This window comes from Melospiza georgiana, chromosome 1 (genome assembly GCF_028018845.1).
Source record: "Melospiza georgiana isolate bMelGeo1 chromosome 1, bMelGeo1.pri, whole genome shotgun sequence".
In the NCBI taxonomy this organism is placed as follows: domain Eukaryota; kingdom Metazoa; phylum Chordata; class Aves; order Passeriformes; family Passerellidae; genus Melospiza; species Melospiza georgiana.
Genome location: NC_080430.1, coordinates 17,099,019 through 17,121,268, shown reverse-complemented (window position 1 = coordinate 17,121,268; position 22,250 = coordinate 17,099,019). Strand labels below are relative to the sequence as shown.

The 22,250-nt window shown below is 39.0% G+C and overlaps 1 protein-coding gene across 4 annotated transcripts in view; it reads left to right on the top strand.

The window, feature by feature from the left end:
* The first annotated feature begins 12,096 nt into the window (after window positions 1-12,096).
* The window catches only part of ACBD5 (acyl-CoA binding domain containing 5), a 30,126-nt gene continuing 19,972 nt past the window's right edge, over window positions 12,097-22,250 (top strand). For 2 of the 4 annotated variants that reach the window (XM_058030411.1, XM_058030401.1), the window contains exons 1-5: window positions 12,097-12,244; window positions 13,377-13,497; window positions 14,942-15,014; window positions 18,658-18,769; window positions 18,898-18,930. In XM_058030411.1, the coding sequence (XP_057886394.1) occupies window positions 12,169-12,244; window positions 13,377-13,497; window positions 14,942-15,014; window positions 18,658-18,769; window positions 18,898-18,930 (415 nt within the window). In that variant the 5' untranslated portion in view covers window positions 12,097-12,168. The remainder of the gene's footprint in view (window positions 12,245-13,376; window positions 13,498-14,941; window positions 15,015-18,657; window positions 18,770-18,897; window positions 18,931-22,250) is intronic. The other 2 variants (XM_058030430.1, XM_058030420.1) reach the window with 1 other exon arrangement.

Genomic DNA, 22,250 nt, shown 5'->3' with positions numbered 1-22,250 from the left:
AAGGGATTTTCTTTGCACTTTTTTTGGTTTTTCATACAATATCACTGTGATGGATAATGGCATAGAGGGATTGTATCCCCTGGCATCTGGAATGTAACAGTATGATGAATTCTGGGAGAAGAAATAATGGAGGCACTTGCAAGGGCCAGATAGAAGGGGCATGTACAGGTGTGAAAGGGGAGAAGAGGAAGAAAAGGTAAAGAGGAACTGTGATGAGACTGAAGATTGTTTAGATATGTGGTGTCTGATCATAGCACAGAACAGGTGGGCTGTGGAAAGCTCTAAAAAGCTACAAACACTTCCCACACAGGATATATGCTTGGACTCAGGACCTTATTTTCTCTTGTTTTCTCAAAATAGCCAGAAAATTCATGGGACTCTATGGACTACAGTCTACAATCATTACCAATTACTCCTGCTGTGTAAAGGCCATTTGCTGTAGATCTGAAAAATCAGATCTCAGTGCTGGTACTTATGTTGGCCCCACACCAAACTCTTAACAAGTTTAAACAATGTATCTGTCAGTTAATCACCTAGGGGGTGCCATCATCTCTTATGATCTTATGGATGCCATACTTGCCTGAGTATTATCATATAAGCTACTAAAGGGGGGAGGTACTTTTTATCCTAAAATGCTTGCTGAAACAGTCTCTCTTTTGAAAACTGCTTTGGTTTCCAGTGAAAGAAAAAAAAATGTTTTGTGGAAAAAAGTTGGGCTGAATATCTTTTCTCAAGTGCCTAATACATATAATTTTAAATTATTTTTACTGTGTGGCCTAAAGGTTTCTTATTTCATTTCAGAGAATAGAATTCAGTATTCAAATGCTTTTTTGTTCTGCATTAGGAAAAGAGCAGCAAATCTGACATACGGTACCTTATTCAAAGATATTATGTCTACATAACAGAAAAAGCCTCCTTTCAGCAACCTCTTTAAGAATTATTTACAATAGCCTCCTGCTATAATAGTCTATTAGAACAATAAATTGCTATCAAGTGATTTCCCATTGCAGTTCTGTGGTGGATATAAACTGCATGCACATGTAACCCAAGCCTGTCGCTGACGCCGTTCCATTCAGCGGTTCAGGAGATGTTGGCTCAAGCAGCAGCGAGCCTGTCCCAACCCTGCCACCTTCCAGCAGGGTCAGCACTGGCCATCACACTCCAGGGTTAGGCTGGAGGCTGGCAGCTGCCAGGCAGATCACTTGTTTTTCTGCTTAAGCAATGTTAGTAAGAGTTAGCAAAGGACCATGTGAATATTGTGTATTATCAGTGCATAACTAAGAAATTAATAGGAGGTTATCCAGTACATATGTTGAATATGGCAAAATTGTCCTCTGTACTTTATATCCAGCTTTTTATAACTTCTAATTTTAAATGTACCTACTGAAAATGGCCTGGAGCTTCCAATCCATCAGCTGTCAGGCTGCTCCACAGTCTGCTATGGTACTGGACAACTTGTGCAATGCCATATAACACTGCCATAAAACTTTGCACAGATTTGCATAGAAATGTACTTTTCAAAGGTTTAGTGAAGCCACAGGGGAATATATTTATTTATAAGGGTCACAGCAACAGTCTAACAATTTATGTGTAATCCATTGCTAGTGCTTATTCACAAAATAGACTGTATAAATTATTCTATCTAATGCATAACCATTTTTGTATAAAAGGTTTTAATCAAGTCAAAGGAAATGTCCAGAGAAGATTAACAAAGCTGGTGAAAGGGCTGGAGAACAAGTCTTTACAAGGAGCAGCTGAGGGAGATGTGGTTGCTTAGCCTGGAGAAAAGTAGGCTCAGGGGAGACCTTGCAACTCTCTACAATTACCTGAAAGGAGCTTGTAGCCAAGTGGATTTGGTCTCTTCTCCCATGTAACAAATGGCAGAATGAGAAAAAATGGCCTCAGGTTGCACCAGGAGATGTTTAGATTGGACATTAGGAAAAAATGTTCTCACTGAAAGGGTGGTTAAGCATTGAAAAAGGCTGCCCAGGGAACTGGTGGAATCACTGTCATTAGAAGTGTTGAAAAAACATGTGGATGGGGCACTTCAGTAGGGAACATGGTAGTGCTGAATTAATGGTTGGACTTGATGATATTATAAGTCTTTCCCAGCCTTGACAATTCTAGGATTCTAAGTAATTTTTATTCATATGCAGAGTAATACCAAAACTATTATATCAGTTTCAAATTCATGCCTTAATTTATGTCTGAAATCTCACAATAGCAGGCTGGATTTTGTGTGTTCCTCCCCCTCCTCCACTTGCCAAGCAGATTTCTCCTATCATTTGTTTTCTGAATTTGAGTAAGAGACTTCAAAGTAATGATAGGATATGTCTTGCCCTCAGCGGGCATGTGTTGTTATATATTAAAGCAATATACCACTATTTGATATATCTCATATTTCTTATCATTCTCTGTTGGTTAGTAGGAAGAGATTTAGTCACAAGAGGAGGGTTTATTTTCATATGGATCAGTAATCTGAAAGCTAAAATCAGGACACAGAAGCAATAAGTCTCTGATTTTAGCTGGAGGGCTAGTATGAATTTCTTCCTTCTCACTTTTCTTGACATTTTGATTTTCTGGTTTGATATTTGATTATATTACTAAATAATTAATCCAGAATAATTGAGCACATCTCCTACCACTTAAAGTTATTTGGTGTTGCTCAACCATTTCTCAATATTGTGCTTGTAGAAAGGAAAGGACAAAAATCTGAATACTGTAAAACATACTGCCACATCTATTATGCAGGGAGGGCCTTGTTACATGATGAAAGAATTAATCCTGTCTATCTACTTATTACAGATGTTTAGGACACACCTGACTTTTGTGCAGGGGTGGATGGATAAATATGTCTACCTCATAAACAGCCTGCTCCAGCAGGATAGAAATACCTGTTACTGTATTGCCAAAGTGCTTCAGCTCAGCTGTGGGAGCCTGGCTCTTCAGGGCAGTGTCACTAATCCCTGGCACAATCCCAGCTGTGCCATGACCATGGAGGTTTGCTCAGAATCTGCATCTGTGCAAGAGGCTTGTGCTTGAATGGTTTTGTGGCCAAGATTTGGCCATCCTCTCACTGCCCCACCAGCTCAAATCTAACAGGGCCTTGGTCAGCACATTTAAACTGTTTGACAGAACCTCCTTTACTCTGTCTGGAAGGAGAGGAGCATTGGGGAGAGCAGTTTCAGAGGCAGATCAGAGGGGCAGCAATCAGCGGCTGTAGACGTGCAGGAGATCCTCACCTCAGCCTCTTTGAAGTAGCTAGCAAGAAATGTGTGAATGCACCCTGAAATTGTGGAAAGAGGTTCTAAAAATTATTTACTTTATTAAAATGTAACTTGCCTCTGTCAGTTAAAATGAGGCAAAGCTTGAAAATTAGTAATTTGTTCTCTTTGTTTTCCATTCCCAGCCTTGGATTGAAGGGGGAGTTCAGTTACACTTCAGGGTGAGTTGACACCCTTGTTCTGGCACCATCCTGCTCTTTTGAATTGTGCCTGATCTGTGAGCTAATCTGATAAATGAGGACATTTTGTGCACACATGGTGTGCATTTTAAAGAGCTTCAGTGTGTTAACAAACTGCTCTGAATATGGTGGGCCCCACCAGAAAGCACATAATTTGAGGCACATGAGAAAGACATGCAGACCTGAGGAGTAAAGAAGGTTCATTTGGAATGACTGAACCACCACCACAGAGCTGCTTTCCTGGACAGGCATGAGCTTTCACTTGCTTTTACTACAACTATTTAAAATGTGTTTTCTCAAGTCATTCCAAATCACTTTTTGATATCTCTTTTCAGTAATGTAAAATATCCAGAACCATTGATTTGGGAGCTTAACCTGTTTCTTTCAACCTTCAAATTTCCCATTTCAAGACATGTAAGATAGCTTCATATTTTCAATATCTGTGATCAGAAATATAATAATTTTGTGCATATTTATTCTGTTATTGTTGATTCCTTATACCAGTTATGCCGCACATTCTTCAATGAAATATATTACCATGATGCTTTGGTCATGCGGATGACAGCATCCAGCAACCATGAAGCTCTTTCACAATGATTTAGAAAAATCCACCTGTGAGTCTACTGTGAGTGCAAATCTGAGTCAAGAAATAAGGGGAATGGCAGGTGGCAGGAAAATAAACCCCAATGCAAGAATTCCTGACAGCCAAGGGCTTATAAATGTACATAGGACTTCATTTTATTATTACAGAATCAGTAGGATGCTCTGGATGTTGATCTTGAATGTGTGCATAAGTCAACACAACTGCTGTTTTATCTTCAAAAGACATGTTTGGGCTGTGGTTGCAGTGGTTTGGTCTTTGATTTGTGAATGTCTTTTGTTCCTTCCTCTGTCCAGTGCACAATTTTGGATTTATTTATGCAGAATAAAGGGGGAGCTGTGGTGGGAGTGGGGTCAGAAGGTTTGTGCAGCCATGTGAGCTACAGCACAAGTCACCTAATCCATGGGAGGCCCTGTGGGCAGTACTGCATCCTCTGGGGTCCTGACTACAGGAAAGACATGGATGCATTAGAGCAGGTCTGGAGGAGGCCACAAGGATGATCAGAGAGAGAGAATAACTTTCCTGCAAGGAAAGGCCAAGGGAGTTGGGGTTGTTCAGCCTGGAGAAGAGAAGGCTCCAAGGGAGACCTTGTTGTAGCCTTTCAGTACTAAAAAGGGACAAACATTTTATCAGGGCCTGTTGCAATAGGACAAGGAGTAGTTTTTAAACAAAAAGGCAGTAGATTTGGACTAGATACAAGGAAAACATTTTTTACAATGAGAATGGTGAAACATGGGAACAGGTTGCCCTGAGAGCTGGTAGCTGCTCCTACCCTGAAAACATTGAAGATCAGGTTGGATGGGGCTCTGAGCAGCCTGATCTAGTTGCAGATGTGCCAGCTCATTGCAGTGGGTTTGGACAAGATGACATTTAAAGGTCTCTTAAAACCAAAACTATTCTATGATTCTATGATTTTACCAATAGCTCATAATGTACTTATCAATTTTATATAGCACATCACTACTTTATACTCTATCGTGTATGTACAAATATACATACATATAGTTGGTCATTGCACTGTCCCCTCTATCATAAACCATATTCTCCAAATATTTAACTATTTCAAATCTTTTTGAAAAAGAAAGTAAATAATGTCTGCAGTACATTTATCCTGACAGACTGTGGAATAGAGAACATGACTAATCAAAAGCTTTAATCACAGTGTTTAAAACCCATGTTTTTATTTACATTAAAATGAAAAACAAGGGAGATCTAGTTATCTGCATCTTCTAAAATTAGATCTTCTTAAATAAGCACATGCAGTTTAATCACATCCGAGAATTTTAAATGAGCCAGCAAAGAGTGTTATGGACTGTTAATATTCATTTTCAGACAGTTTTCAAACACTGGAGAAGTTCCAGAGCACTGAAAGAAAGCAGAGGTTGCGCCAATATTGAAAAGAGATATATAGGTATTATAGTCCTATCAACTTAATATTGATCCCGAGTATATGGCAGAATGACTAACAGAAGATTCCACTAAGAAAAAAATAAAGAAGAACAATTTAATTAATGCAAATCAATAGGAATGTATGGAGAAGTATACATATTTTCAGGATAACTCAATATCCTTTGGTGTGAGAATACAAATTGAATAGATAAATGCATTGCAGAAATGTATTTATATTCTGTAAAAATCTAACTTAATAAAACTTTGAGAAACTACAATTTAAAAATTAAAAATAAATAATTATTTGAATTGAAAATCATTATGGTGCATATTAAATAAAAAAATGCTGATAGACTACAAAAGTGGTCATAAAGGGTATATTGAGCTTGACTCCCTATTGGACTTAGCTTATTTTGGTTAACTTATTTTGATTAGCCTCCAAGAAAACAATAAAGTCATTGCTGATAAAAGTCCCATGGAGACAAATAATTAAAAGAACAGACTGGCATGAGAGAACAATCTGATAAGCTAGTTTCACAATCAGCAAAAGTGATTGCAACCCATCTTGTTCCCACCACTCCAAACAGCTTTAAGAGTACACACTTATAACAAGGCCCTTGACTACAAGTAGGGTAAGGAGATCCTGTGCTTTGGGGCCTTCACCCACCTCTATATCCAAAAGGGCCAGTGAATTCTGGATGTAAGTGTGAGAATATTGAGTTTGGAGGAGGCAATATTTCAGTCTTAACATTAATACAAGTGCCCAGCAGTAGTATCAATAATTCACAAAAGATGTTAAAGTATTGGAAAGACATAGCAGTGAAAGAATGAATTCACTGGAGTGAAAACATTGTTGAATTCAATTCTAAATAAAAGAAGTCCAGGAGCTGCTTGATTTCTATTTATACAGGTTTGTAGGATTGTTGGAGAACCCTTCAGGAGGATAATAGGGAGCTTGGTAATCTAGAAGACATGGCTGCATAAGGATTAAAAACTGATATTTTTAATATTTTGCATGGCATTTTAATATTATGCAAGGCATATTGTACTGCTCTGTTTCTTTTGCATGGCAAAATGCAGTATTAATATTTGATTTCAGGATGTGTTAAAGTAATCTCTATGACACTGAAGACTTGGGCTCTTAACAGGTACATCTTTGGTTGGAGAATTTTAATGCCTGCCCAAAACTGCCCTCTGCCCTCTGTTAGATAACTCAGTGTGACAGATTCCAATGCATTCAAAGACTTCTGTGGACTCAAAGATAATTTTCATTTTGTATAGCTAAATTGTCTCTCTTTCTTGGGTTATTTTTAAAAACCAACAGTAATTTACTTGGAAATCTATTCAGCAAGTTCTTTGATTTTTTTCTAGTTTTTTGGAAAGAAAAACTTACAGCTATCTTTCATCATTAACCTATCATTTACAGAACTTTGATATTAAGTTTCTCATGCTGAACATATTTTATAGTGATGAGAATACTTTAGTGCAAAGAAAAGTAAAAAACACTGAAGACACTTGATTCCCTCACTTTTCCTCATCTGAGTGAACTGGACAGGCCTTACCATCCCAAAACTGTGAAGCAAAGACAATGCCTTTATTTCAGTTGAGCAGAAATGACCAAACAGTATAAACTGAAATGGCTCCTGAATGTCAAACTTCATTCTCAGTAAAGCTTCCCAGATAAATTTTGTTAGAAATGTCTTGCTGCAAACGTGATCTGAATATGAGAGTGAAAAATCCATGGTTCATAACGGGGACTAGCTGGCACTGATTTCTGTGGAAGTCTGATCTTTACAGTGACTGGTACAGGAAAATCTGGGTGCTTGTGGGGTTTGCAATGAAGTGAGGGTCCTGTTCTGAGACACTCAATTAAACTCAGTCTTAAATCCTTCTGAGAGCTTGTTGGAGGACAGACTCCAGTAATTCAACTATCTGTTGAATTAGGTTGTTGAAAGCCATTGACCAAAACCACAGTGGTATATTTTCTGCTGGATAAATATCCACAAGATCCACAGGCCTGAAATACTTTAGATGTTTGCCAGTTATATTCCTGGCTCTGCATACTGATAAATGTGTTTCATGAACAATGTCATTAAAATCATCAAATTTTCACAAAGTCATTTTTCAGACTTGCTAGAAAGAATAATAAAAATGTTTTGCTAGAATTTTAAAAGAACATGCATAAAGTAAGGGTGTTTCATTTTTTTTCCCCTTTGCAGATACTGAAAAGAAAATATCACAAGAGCTGTCTGGCTATAAATATGCCATTGCATAAGCACATTAATATGATACAGTCACAGTATTTTGTTTGCTATTCCCAAGAGGCAAATTACACAGGGATAGGCTGCTAAAACTTTAGCAGCAGTAGCTGAGAAGACAAGAAGCACAAATGTCAAAACGGGAAAAATATACCAGACACAGTTCTATTTTTCAGAGTCAGATTCTTACTCATTTACATTATGAAAATGTGTAACACCATAAATATTCCCAAATCAATCAAGTAATTCCAAATTTATATCACTGTAAATGACAGCACAATTCGACCTCCAGAAATTCTGTATTTTACTGAAGGGAAAGGATTAAGTATTTATTATAAGCTGTCTTCTGATGTTTATAATAAGACACAGTTTGGCATTGCTGCAAGATGAAACTACATTCTTTTCAAAGCTCAGTTTATGACTCTGTAAGGGAACGGGATTTTTAGAATGTTCTTTCTAGAATATGCAAAATCTGAACAATTCTCTTATAACTATCTGCTCTCTCTACAAGAATAATACCTTGAGGCAGTAAGGAAAACTGAACTTTATTAAAGATTTCATCAAAGAGATGAATAGTAACCTTGGAGAAAAAAAAAGAGGGGCTTAAGACACAATATGGCACTGCATTATGCTTTAGAACCTACAACAATATAAACCTGTTTTGACTTCATAAGTGCTGTACACTTCAATGCAAAGTCAAATGCTGCTGAATGTCTTTGGAAGTATGATCATATTTTGTTCTTCAAAGAGCATTTTATGAAAGGGATCTAAGCTTATACTCTTGCTACTCCATCTACTTTTTTGAAATATATGTGAAGTGGGGGACCATGGAGGAAAACAAAAACACAGGTTGAAATATTGATCAATGAAAGGCCTGAGATACCTGAATTGAATAGCTTAAAAAAGACTTGAAATGGGATCTGTTACCTAATCCTTAGGCTGAGAAGCTGCTGTTAATAACAGTTAAAAATAATTCCATTACTTAATCCCCAACTGTGAAATGAATGAGTATTTCTAGTGAAGTTGTTAAGGGGTGTAACTGAACCTCACAAGGAACTTCTATCCCCAAAAGCATTATTGTTTATGTCAATCTAGTCCTTTGCCCAAAGGGCTTTTGCTGAGGAACAGGGATTGGCCTACATAAGTGAACAAATTTCAGCTGTTTTTGCCATATTCATGGTAAGCAAATAATTCTCTTTCTCCAGATCTGTTGATTTTGACACAACTTCCTTAATGATTTCATTAAAAATTCTCTAAGTAAATGTTATTTGAAATATTAGCCTTTCTACTGTAAACAGTGTAGAAAGTTTCTCCTCATAAAAACCTCTTTCCTTCTTAGATGACATCTTTCCATTCTTCATCAGCATGTAGATTTGACTGAGAAATTGTAATGCTAATTTCGTTCTTCATAATTATGACTATTAGGTTTTAAATAATTCATTTTTCCTCCCTGCTGGATTATATACTTCAAAAAGTAAGCCTTGCTAAAATTACATGCTCTTGGATCTGAGAGCTTACAGAACTTGCTCATAATGCATATGAGACTATGGTCCACTTTCTTGAGAACCATTTTTAAAGTACTCTGTAAAATACACTGCTGTGATTCAGACCCTTGAGGGAGCAATAGGCATAATTGGTTCCAGTTTCAGCTTTTCACTTGCATAATTTAACTGACTCCTTTGTCCCTCAAGTAAAATGAAGGTGCTCTTCAAGCTGGGCTGGGGTATAGCTCAGCACTGGAAGCAACTGCTAGAAAACTAATGCAGTAGGATACAAACGAAAATGATACAAAGGGACAGTGACAGCTCACAAATGGCACAAAATGAGGATTGTAAGGTGGGTCCGCACATCAGGCTTTGATATACTATCCTGTGGCATAGCAGCACTGAACTCAATAACCCTCCCTAATGTACCTGTGAAGGATATGTCCCAGGTAACACTCAAAATCATGCTTGTCTGCCTTTTATTCAGAGATCCCCTAAATGTATTCCTTCAGCAGCTACAACAGCATGCTTCCATACAAGATTTTATGTGTCTCAATGCTGCCAGGAATGCCTCATGTTAGTGATTCACAGGCTCTCCATAAGTAATTTGTGAAAGACCAAGTGAAGAAGAGCGTGAGGACTGCAAACCACTCAGACATGTCAAGTGTCACACAATGCACTCGCTGCCAAGTCATGCTGGTAGCAGAGCCAGCCATGGTCTGTCCTCTCTCACATCTCAACTGATGGACATCGTTGGTTTCTCCTTCTGTCACAGTTCCCAAAGTTTGGCTTCTCATACACTGAATCATAAAAAAAATAAGAGCAAGTCATACTTATGATTACTTTGGAAACTGCTGTTGGGGAACAATAGAAACACAGCCCAGTTTAACACATATATAATAATTAGATTTTGCAAGCATGGAATATAATTGTGTTCCCTAAAGAAGGCAGCCTAAATCCTCCTTGAGATAAAGCTGCAGATCCATTCCTGGCTGTCTGTGAGAGATGAGAGGGTCTCCTTAATGACCTGTACATTTAATTATTGTTAACTCTTCATAGTTAACTTCATAGAAGTCACAGCACTAAGGATGCAAAATACATAAAGACATCTATTAACAATGCTAATTAGTAATAAATATGATCATTAAAATTAACTAGTCATTTGTGATATGTTCTCACAAAATGTTCGTCAGTGCTCAAAATTTGCCTCTCATTTGCTATTTCATGCTTGTGTCAGAGCATGATGATACTGATTATTTTGGGCTACTTCAATTACCTCATTCTGGATCTGCAGATCTTACACCCTCACACATCTTCAGTTCAAAGAGGGCAGCTTCTGTTTCTGCACACAGCCACTAAATAGGTTGTCATTTGCATCTCTTCTAAAGCCTACTTCCAGTGAAAGTCTGGGAACATTCATTATAAAATTGCAGACTGAGTTTCTCTTAAATCAATTAAAAGGCAAACATCATTATAGATTGTCTCGGATAAACAGAATTTACACATCAGCTGGCTTCACAAAAGGCTCCTAATTTTTGTATTACTTTTGAAATTAACTCCTTGCATGCTCAAAGAATACAGAGACCCATTTATCTTCAAAAAGCACTTCTCTTTGATCTGAGCTTCTGTCATTCCTACCTTCATGGATAAAAAACATGATAGATCTTAGTATGAAGCTCACAAGTACTTTAGAAATCTAGCACTCAAAATGAAAAATGCAGAGAAATTATTCTGTAACATTCAGGAGTGGAGCAGTGCTCAAAACACGGGTTCATCATTTGCCCAGTGTGGGGAATCCTATCTGAACACCTCTGGAATTGTCAGCTTCTCTCCAGCAAAGCTCTCCCCAGGCCAGCTGGCTGCTGACCTTGTAGAATGCACTAGCTCAGCAGAGCTGGGGCTGATCTGCTCTAATTCCCTCTCTCTGGAGCTTTTCTTTCCCACCAGAGGGCATATACTGTGAGCACACAACTGCCTTCAGAGGAATTTAAAATATATATTGTGTACTAGATAAATGAACTGACTGAAATGCCAAGTTTTTGGACTCAATTCATTCAATGGGGCTGTTAATTCATCCTGTTGCTCACTGGGTAAATTATTCCATTTGCTACAAAAGCAGTTGGTTTAGCATACTTTTGTTTGACTTTGCAGAGTGCTGGATGCGCAGTGCTTTTAAATAAGGACATTCATTTATAAGCTACCGAGCTAACTGGTAGTACTGTGCTGGTATTCACCCACATCTCTGGATACCATGGAAATAGCTGCTCCCTGGGTTCTAGGCATGCCTAAAATTTTAATGGAAATAGGATTCATTCAAACTATTTCAAAAAACGTGTCTACAGCGGTAATTTAGGTGAATTGTGTGTGACTAGGTGCGGGTATGAGGACGGCTGTGAGGAGGGGAGGCAGCAGCACAGCAGGCTGCCAGGTGGTAAGTGTCCTGAAGATAACTGAGGTCCATAAAACGGGTGGAATATGGCAATGGCACGTTTTCAAATTTCCCCGTATTGCAGCAATACAAGCACAGGGGAGAGAGGGGAGGAAGAGGAAGGAAAGACAAAGAAACTACGTTTCCCGTCGTGCCCCCGCGGCCTCGGGGCGGTGCGGGAGGAGGGAAGGGCAGGGAGCCGCTGTGGGAGACGTAACATGGGCGCCTGAGGCCGGGGCGGAGGTCGGGTTGGGCTGGGCTGGGCTGGGCGCGGGGCTGGCTGGGGGTGCGGGGCGAGGCCGGTCCGAGGTGCTGGGCGGGCTGTCCCGGCCCCGCCGGAGGGGAGGGTGCAGGGGGGCGGGGGCCAAGGCCGAGGCCGGGTCCGGGGCTGGTGGAGCTGGGACTGGGGCTGGGTACGGCCCGGCTCCTCCCGGCACCGCTCCCGTGCAGGAGGCTGCGGCGGGGCCGCTGAGCCGAGCCGAGCCGAGCCTGCCCCGCCGGACGCGGCCCGGCAGCCGAGCAGGAGGCGGTGAGGGGCCGGGGCCATGGCCGAGACCGGCTCTCTGCACGCCACCAGGTTCGAGGCGGCCGTGAAGGTGATCCAGAGCCTGCCCAAAAATGGTGAGTGCGGCGGGAGGGTCCGGCGGCAGCGGCGCCATCGGTACCGGGCGGCTCCGGGAGCGGGCAGGGCCCGGCGGGCGGCGGGGCTCGGTCGCGGGGGCTCGGGGCAGCGGGGCCGCCCCAGCAGCCCTGGAGAACCGCTGCGAAGCTCGGCATCAGTGCTGCTCCCCGCCTGTCGGGGGAGCCCCGGCTCGGGGCCCTTCTGAGCCCTGCCTGGAGCTCCTCAGCCGGGCGCCTGGACCAGGGGATCTGTCAGCTCCCCGCGATCTCAGCCTCCCTGAAACCCTGAAGTTGCTTTAACAAAGCTGTTACCGTGAGTTCCCCTCTGCTGAAAGAGTTAGCAAAATGAAAAAGGAAAAAAACCACAGAACTTATCCTTTTGATAAGAGCTGTGATAATTTTAAAAACATTTATTACATACACCATTAACTCTGGTGTAAAGTAAAATCGGATGTTTTTGAGGTAAATGTCACTGTAAGCTTCTAATGATTAGAATCCAACCTCAAGCTACTTGATTTAGTGGATTGGTTATGAATCTTCCCTGCTAGCTGTTAGTTTTATATTTACTTTTTTTACCTGTACAAAAATGTGTTCCACAAAGGAAGAAGAGAAACCAAATCGGGAGGTACGGTGAAACTTTTACTGAAAGTTGTTAAATACCTAAGGTAAACAAAAACACTGCAGAGGGCCGTGGTTTGGGTTGTGTTTATTTGGATTTTTTTGTTGTTGTTTATTAACTTCTGGAGACTCGCAGTAAGTTACCATTTGTTAACAATAAAGTGACTTGCACGATACTTTGTTTACTTAGAGCCAAACCTGTCCCTTTAAACTGAGTGAAAGGACATCGGCTTGATGTTACTTATTACCTTTTTTTATTCTAATTGTGGAGTTTGACCTTAGCAGTAGGAAAGGTTATAGTCCTTTAAACTACATCTGAAACTTGCTGTTTGTATAGTAAATGTTTTCAGTGGTGCTGGTTCTCAGATAAATGATGTGAAGATGTTCTCTGTTGACTTATACTGTACTCCTGTAACAGGCTGCAGGCTGTTTTCTCACAGAACCATTAGGCTTGTAAAATACTCACTAATATTCTTGATGACACTTTAATTGTATTTTAAAATGTTTTCACTAGGTTCATTCCAGCCAACGAATGAAATGATGCTCAAGTTCTATAGCTTTTATAAGCAAGCAACCCAAGGACCCTGTAACATCCCTCGACCTGGATTTTGGGATCCAATTGGTAGATACAAATGGTAACTTTTCATGAGTTGTTGTTTTGGGGATTTTTTTTTTTTTTTTTTTATGTTCAGAGTGGAGATGTTTAGAAGACTAGCACTTGCAGAAGGAAACTCTCTAAATGCTTTCTTTTTAAATAAAAAGAACATTTACAACCTTTTATGCTTTAATTAGTTTTCTGTTGTATTCTAACTCGGATAATTGATCACTTCTCAGAGTTGCAGGTGGAAACGTTCCCTTGGATTATGCGGGTGGTCAGGTTTTTCTTGGGCAACCACCATCATGGTACCTCTGCAGTGTTTATCCCAAGTTTTACAATGAAGTCTTAGGTGCTCTGAAGAATAAGTGATGTGGAGAGGTGTCTGGAGCTCTTCCTTGACTTTTCTTGTGTGATGTGAGCCTGAAGTAAATAAGTGCTCACTGGCAACCACTAATACAGCTTTGGGCTCTTGATGGGGAGGTTGGCTTTATGTCTTTCTGGTTTGTCTGCTCAGTGGCAGGTCTTCCCACTATCTGTGTTTGCCTGGGCCTGGGAAGAATTCTGATTCACCAAATTGCCAAGTTCTCTTTGAGAAGCCAATGTGAAGGTTTTGCTTGTAATATTTTAATGATAATTTGTCCTGAAGAACAAATATTATCATTGTCTTTGTGGTCGTGGTATTCTTGGGAATCTGTGAAAACATTATTCCTAGGACTTTTTTTTTTTCTCCTTCCTCATCTTCCCCAAGGCAGAGTGCAGGGGATAGACTAGGGCTGGGAGCTTTCATCCACCTGGCTGGCTGTAGCTGGAATGTGAGCCACCAACCTGGGTGGTTTTCGATGAGTGGGACAAGTACTCTGGAATGTCAAATAATGTGTGAGACTGAGGAACTGTTTTATTGCAGTCTGTGGTCTAGAGATGCCTTGTGCAATACTAATAAATTTGGTTAGAGTTTGCTGTCTTACAGAGTTGGAGAGGGGAAGATTTTATTTAGGTCATAAGTAGCTGCTGTGGTAACTATTTGCCTTCTAGGCTGATGTGTCTTTCCCCAGCTGCTAAACTCAAAAAAGGACAGATTTTCCTTGTAGCTTATTCTACCTCAGTGACAGCTGTTTGTAAGTGCTGGCTGAGGTATCTGGGCCTGTTTGTTTTATACAGCACAGGATCTTAAACTCAGCTTAGAAGGGTAACACGTGTGTCTTTTATCTGGGCTTATTTACAACTTACTGGGTACATAATCATAGATAGTCAGTGAGGAACTCTTCAGTCCCCAGTCTGTTCAGTTTGTTGCTTCTTCTTCCACTGTATGATTATCTTAGCAAATTATATATTTGTACTTAAAAATTAATGTGAATCATTCTTGCATTTTACTTGTATCAGAGTAACTTTGCACATTACATAACTGACCTACTTAAGGCCAAGTTGAAAAAAATCCAGTTTGCCCTGAAGATACTGAAGGTGTATGTGACTTTCTTTCCTAGGGATGCTTGGAGTGCCTTGGGAAACATGTCCAAAGAAGAAGCCATGATAGCCTATGTTGATGAAATGAAAAAGGTATGTTTACTAAGGAAGAGATTTTCTAGAAAAAATGTTACAGAAATAGAGGAATGTGAGGGGAGTCTTGCTGACTGCTGCTGCCAAAGCTCCAAATGAGTTATCCCCTATGTGACCTGTTACATTTCAGTACTATGCTGTTTGGCCTGTGGGGAAAAGAAAATTACAAAGTTCCTTCAAAACACAGAATTTGTGTTGTTTTCAGAGAAACATGATAGCTATAGCTGATACAAAGCTTAAATGGCAAAGCTAAAGAAAGTGAAATACTGAAATAATGGAAAAGGGGGCATTAAGGGAAAAAGCTGTACTGCACAGTGCCTCAGTTCTTAGAGCTGAGAGAGGTAAGTGATCCTTATTCTGGAAAAGAGACTAAAACAACTTTCCAGAAGAATTTTAGGAGAAAAGGTCTCACTCTTATGACTGAAGACATGAATATAATCCAATATGTAAATGTAATAATTTTCTATTTTTCAGGAAGAACTTAGCAACCTGAATTTTCTGTGCTTGTTACAAAAATATTCCATGAATGTTATAGTTGCAATGATACTATTAGCATTGAGTAATGTGCTCTGGTTTCAAATAGATGTAACTTGTAAGCAGTCACAGTTACCATATTAAGCAGGAGTTGCAGCATTAACTAAAGTAAACAGAGTTAAAAGTTTCATGTCATTTCTTAACTAACTCTTTTCACTGCAGTCTTTTCTCTGAAACTTTTAGAGATTACTTTTCCAGTTTAAAGATTATTTGATGTCAATCTGAACAAAAGTATAGTTGTAATCTATTATTATAATGAGGTTTGAATCAAAGGGAAAAAGTTCTACTCCAAATACACTTGCTTTTTTCTGAGGCCACTATCTTGACACCAAACTCTGAATTTGTTTAATGGGCAATATAACAAAAAATTTTTACTAGGCAAGGAGCTGGAGTCTGATTTGCTGTTCTTTTTCCTGTCTGTAGTTCTGGTAATTTAGTTCCTGCTGCTATTACTGTATCTGCTCTAAACTGGAAAATAAGCAGCTCCAGAAAACCCAGAAGGCCAAATACTGTTTGTTTGATTAAAAATCCCACTAAATTTTAACAATTCCTTTGAATGTATGCCACAAGGTTTAGTCTTTCATTTCAAACCTTGAATTCAATATGTGTGATATTGCAGTAGATTACCTCATGGGTTTTTTTCAGTGCAATAACTGGTTTGGTCAGGACAGTAAAACCAAGTGAAACTGCAATGTTTGTTCCAAAAAAACTCTAGTAAGCCTCCTGTGAGGACGTTTGCTTCCTTGACCCTAATGAACCATAAATATTCTGCTTCTGTGTGGATGATGTGTAGGGAATAGAGAGCAGATGACTTCCTGCCTTGCTCAGCTTTGAAACTGGGGAATCTGTTTACCCTGCTTTGGTGCTGTTTCAGCTCTCACATTTGGAATCCTAGCTTCTGCTTTTCCATCCCAATTGATTCTACTTGCAATGTCAATGGAAGTGCATTTCAGATGGATCCACTGGGTTGTTCTATCAGCACATACTGCACTAATCCTCATGGACTTACTGTGGCCAGTCTGCTGTTGTCTGAGGGTGCAAAACCCCACTTGTATGCTGATGTCCCAGGACTGTGTTTAAGGGTGTATAAGCCTGCCATATTCCCCCAGCCCTAAGGCATTCCCTGGCATTTGCACATTGTGTTTGGGCTATGCATGCATCAGATGACCCTGTTCCAAAATCCCAAATTTGTTTTGGGGTTTTTTCCCTCCTTAATGTTGCAACCTTGAAAATCACAGTTGGGAATGTGTCTGGGTGAGCTTTATGCTGATGAGAGATGAGCACAAATGTATTATTTTTAGTTAAAATAAACAAAATGCGCCCGAGCTCAGACTCAAGGTTAGTCTGTTTCAGGTAGCATTTCTGAAATTTATTTTGCAATGCTGTTTAAACGAATTTGTTTACATTTCAGATATATTGTTTTCTTATGTATTACAAATAAATGATATCTTAACATGAAGTGTTAACACTATGTGGTGTTTCTAATTTAAAACACGAGTATATATATGAATTGTGTGACATCCAAGGAAAACAGTAAATCAGGGTACATAATAACTTATTTTTCACTTTGAATTTTTGAGATTGCTTATTAAGCCTAGTGGCTATAATAAGGAAGCAGTTACTTTTGCTGGTGAAAGTATTTTCTCTTTTTGTGCTCACCTAGAAGCTAGCAGTTAGAAAAAAATTCTAAGTGCTATAAGTAGCACAGAATATATTGAGGTCTGTTTAGAATACATGAAGGGCAGTAATGTGCAGACATCACAGAAATGCATCTGTGAAACAGTTTACAGAGCTGACTAGAGAAATAACTGCATAACAAATACAAGTCTTATTCTAGAAAAGGCTTCTTTCTCTCAATGTTACTGAAATGAAAAAATCGGCAATCACAAAACTGTTCAATCTGTGTTTCATATCCAGCTCTGTGTATCTGAGTATTCCTCCCTAACAAAGACAGAATGAATTACATACACTGAGCAGATCAGAGAAGTGGCAGTGAAACTGCAGGTTGATAGAATTGTTGTCTCTTGGTATCCTTGAGTGGTTTGCAAGTGTTGACTTGCTAGGTGTTGACTTGCTGGCCTGGAGCTGCTGCTCTGTGCAATAATGCTGCAGCTTTTGCTCCTACTGCTTGCTGGTGTGCTGGGTGCCTTTGAGCAGCATGTTCTGTGGCAGCATGTACCTTCACCTGTTGCTTTCTTGGTGCCCCTCAGGAGGAGGAGGTGCACTGTAGCTGTTAGTTTGCTTCAACCTGTGTTTTTACCTATAGCTATTGCTACTTTTAAAATATGATAACTAAAAATGTAGAGGATGAAAGAGGAACAAAGCTATTGGCAAAAAGGTTATTTGAAAGGACTTAAACTAGAATGGGACAGTAATACCATGTGCCTTAAAAATAGTATCCAACTATTGAACCTCTTCTCTTTAATTTATTTTAGATTGAAGATTATGCATTCCTACCATATGATCAAAGATACTGTGTTTGTAACTTAAAATGAAGAAATGCTCCAAATGACTTCAAGAGCAGAACTTGGTTCTAGTTTGTTCTTCTTCTAAGTGGATCTTTGTGCTGTCTCAGTTTTGCTGTATTGTGCCCATATTTTTGTTTGGGACCTAGTAGAGCATTTTTGATCTGCTTCTTACATTCCATTGAGGGCAGCACGGTTTGACAGTACAAAGAATCCTCTAAGACAGAAAAGTATTTCCATTTTATTTTTTCTGTGGAAAGACTTGTCTATGAAACAGTTATATTGGCCAACAGCAGCCTGTTGAACTTTGAGATGGTTTAATTCAAAATTGAAGAAATAATGGGTTCCAAGGTTTACTAATAAATACTGTGTCAAGCCTGTGTTTTAGTGTTGGCAAATGCATTAGCTCTCTCATCTCATCTTCATCTGAAAAAAATTAATATTATAAGATTCTTATTCAATAACTTAGTTTTATGTTCTTTCCCCGTAATTAAAAAAAGTAAACAAAAATCAGAATAACTAGTTTAATGACTTAGTGAAATGTTACAGAGTTTTGCAATAACCAGCAGTTTTAAAATCAGTTGAAATGAATGAACGATTGAAATGCTGTTTCATAAGATGCTTCATGTCTTGGACTTGTGCAGATTCTTGAGAGTATGCCAATGACGGACAAAGTTGAAGAGTTACTCCAAGTAATAGGCCCGTTCTATGAGATAGTGGAAGATAAAAAGAACAGAGGATCTGACCTAACATCAGGTTCGGACAAATAACTTTCTTTGTACTACTAATAATCATAACTCAGCGGTTTTGGGGGCTGTTTTTCTGTAAATGATTTGAAAGCTAAATGTTGCATCTCTTTGTTCGTTCTCTTTGCTATATGGCAGTTCGAATGGAGAAAGTCTCTAAGTATTTGGAAGGTAGGAATAATAAATTATGTGTAAAACCATCATTTCCATTGTTTTGGTGCTGTAGGAACTTCTTGCTAACACTTGTGACTTCTGGACTTGCCACCTCATTAGGCTGGGTTTTGTTTTATTTTACTTTTGAAGTGATTAGGTCCAGGAAGCTGCACATTTAGTCAGCACGTTTTTTGAGCTGCTGAAGGAAGCCTGAAGGAAGAAGAGTATTTAAAACAAAACAACTCTCCCAAGCAAATCTAGTTTGTGCCTTTCCATTAAGAAAATGAACAACTAATGTGTATTGATATATTCTGATGTAGATGTGGATTGTCAAAATGAATACAGTTCTGGTAATCCAGCTCTGTCATCTAATCTAAAATGTAAAAAAAAAATTGACAATCAAACCTCATGCTTTTTAAAAAAATCATGGCTTCTCAAGTTTTCTGAGGCTCAAGTTCGTGAAGGGAATATTTAAATATTTTAAATTACTGATGGGTGGCAAACCTAGTGGTATCACAGCTGCATAAAAGTCAGTGTGTTAATTTTTATTTAGCAGTACCATTGTGAGAATGTTTTGATCATACCAATTATTATGTTACAGGTAATGTGTTCATAAGGCTGTTGTGTAAGTCTTACAGTTGTTTAAATCTGGCTTAAAATGACATTTAAAAACTGAAATGCAACAGGGAAAATTTGAAACTGTTTTTAAAAACTAAATCCATTGCACGTATAAATTGGTTAATGTCTTTAAGAAGCATGAGTCAACTGGTTAAATTGCCTTTTGTATGTGTTTTTTTTTTCCCCTACCTTAAAGGAATGTGGTTTTATTATCAAGCCTCAGAGAAACAAATAAATTTCCATTGTTTTGGGGGAAAAGTAGTGGTAGAAGTTTTTACATGGCTATTTTGAAAGTGGGTGTGACTTTTTTCTCAACTAAAGTTGTGTACACTTCATGTGTGGGATGCAATAGGTTTGCCTGACAGCTGGATTGATGGGTGGGTAAGAGTATCAGTAGATTCAGGTCAGTGATCTGTGTAATAAGGATTTACTTGGACTTGCTGTCTGTGGCACAGTGCCAGAAGCCACTTCTTTAAACAATGACACAGAGAATCATGGAAGTTGAACTGTACCTATTTCCATAACAAATCTAGCATACTCGTTTTTTAAAGAGGCAGATTAAACATAAGGCAGTGTAAGTTAAACAGAACAGCAGATTTCAGCTTTACCTTGTTCTGTAATAATTACCTTGTTCTGCAGTAATTCTAGTGATATGTCATCATTCATGCCGCTTACAGGTGCAACACCTGATTATGCCATGATAAATTAGGACAGATTTTCATAAAGTTCCTTGTATGTTACAACTTTACCATTGCATTTAAGATTTTGAAGCCCTTTCTTTATTGCTCTTACCACTTCCCTGATTAAAAGTGAAGCTGGAAATAATTATTATTGTTTACAGCACAGACACCAAAATATTCCATAGAAGTATAGAAGCATGATTACCTTCAGTCTTTCAGATACACAATAAAGAATAGAACCAAAGGACCCAAGTCTGTCTGAGATGATGTAAACACTGGTGACAATACTGTTAAAAATTGACACATGGTTATGCTTTGATTGTGTCACTTTATCCAGTCTTGTTTCTTTCCTCACCCCCAAACCCCTACAGTCTGTAAGCTCTGGTGTCGAAGGTATGCTTTTCAAGGGCAGGCAGTTGGTATCTTCTGAAATCTGGGACCCTTCTCTTGACTACCTTGCTTGATATTGTACCTCCATCTTCTGGTCCATTCTGTTTTGAGTTTGCCTTCCCTTCTTCCATCAAACTTTAATCTGTATGCAGATCATTATCTAATTGTTTAGGAATTGTATGCCACTGCCTCTAAATCAACAGTTTCTTGAATTAGTGGAAGAGAATTGTCTGTAAGCTCAGTGTACATCAGTTATGGCTTGTGTATTGTCTCTCACAGATTGGCATCAACAGAAAAGTATAGCCTTTTATAATTGCATTTCTAGTCTTTGTGGATCTTTGAAAATGTTAAATACAAACCATTGAAACACTGCCTTTCTGAATCAATAGAGCTTGTGGGTCCTTAATAAAGAACACAGAAGTCTGACATGCCAGCATTGAAATCAATGACTTGTAACATCTACTAGAAAACGAGGATGAACTTACTGGATCCATGGGTTCCAAATACCCAGACTTGAATGTGTTGGTAAAGAAAGAAAAAATAAAGAATTCACTCCAATAGGCTGAGCAAATCTAAGAGTTATTTTGAAAGCATAAAAACTGGGTAGTGTTTGGAAAGGTCACCCTGCAGCTGTGTGAGAAGCTTGATTTCTCTGGAAAGCTGTGTCAGTAGTGTCTTTCTGACAAATATGAAGTGCTTCTTTACATACAGAGTCATTGACAAATTATTTTTGGGTACATGATATACTGGACTTCAAAGAAGAAAATGGGCTCTTAGCTGACATAGCACTGCAGAAAGGAAGAGGTAACTCTTGCAGCATTATAGAGAAGACTCTTGTTTGTAGCTGCTGGAAGAGTAGAGAGACACATAGGTGCTTTAAAAGAGTAGCATTTTAACTTTTTTGCACCTTCTAGTAAATGCATAAGAAATCTGATGTCTAAGTCTATGTTAAAAAGGCAAAGAAGCTTCAAAACACCATTTCTCAGTAAATGTGAATTTCATAGAATGGGCATTCAAGTTTTCTTGTTTTATGATGGCTGAAGAAGCCAAAGGTAAGCTAGGATTGGCACCTAGTGATCTGATGTGGGCTGGAAAATATTGAGAGCTTCAGAACCAATTCATCCTTCAGAATGTTTCCCTGAGAATGTTTGTGGATATGTTTTTGTTTCAGAATGAGAGTAAACCCAAAAAGGGAGCAAGGAAATCCCTATCTGACAGGCTCCTACACTAAGTTAAGGTATCTGAACAACTAAGCAAAGTATCTGGAAATTGTTTGCAGGTTGTTCAGTAGAATTTTTCTGTATAATCTTTCTGCTTTGTGAAAAGGCATTTCAACTGTTCTAAAATCCTACCAAATAAAGATGACCCTTTGCCTGCATGCTGAGTAGCAGTCATGTTAGTAAACCTTTGTGAAAACCAAATGTTGCCTCCAGTAACAAGAAGTTAAGTACTGCAGAGGCTGTAGGAAGTTTCAGCATTATTATACTCTTATACCTTGGCTTCCTAAGGACTGTTTTTCTCCCGAAAGCTTTTCTCCCAGCTGTGTTGCAGTGGCACCAGATGAAGGTCTGCTGAAGCAAGGTGCTGTGCAGGGCTGCATGTGCTGGTTTGGGGCAGTGCTGATGGAGCACAGGCTGTGAAGGAGGAGCC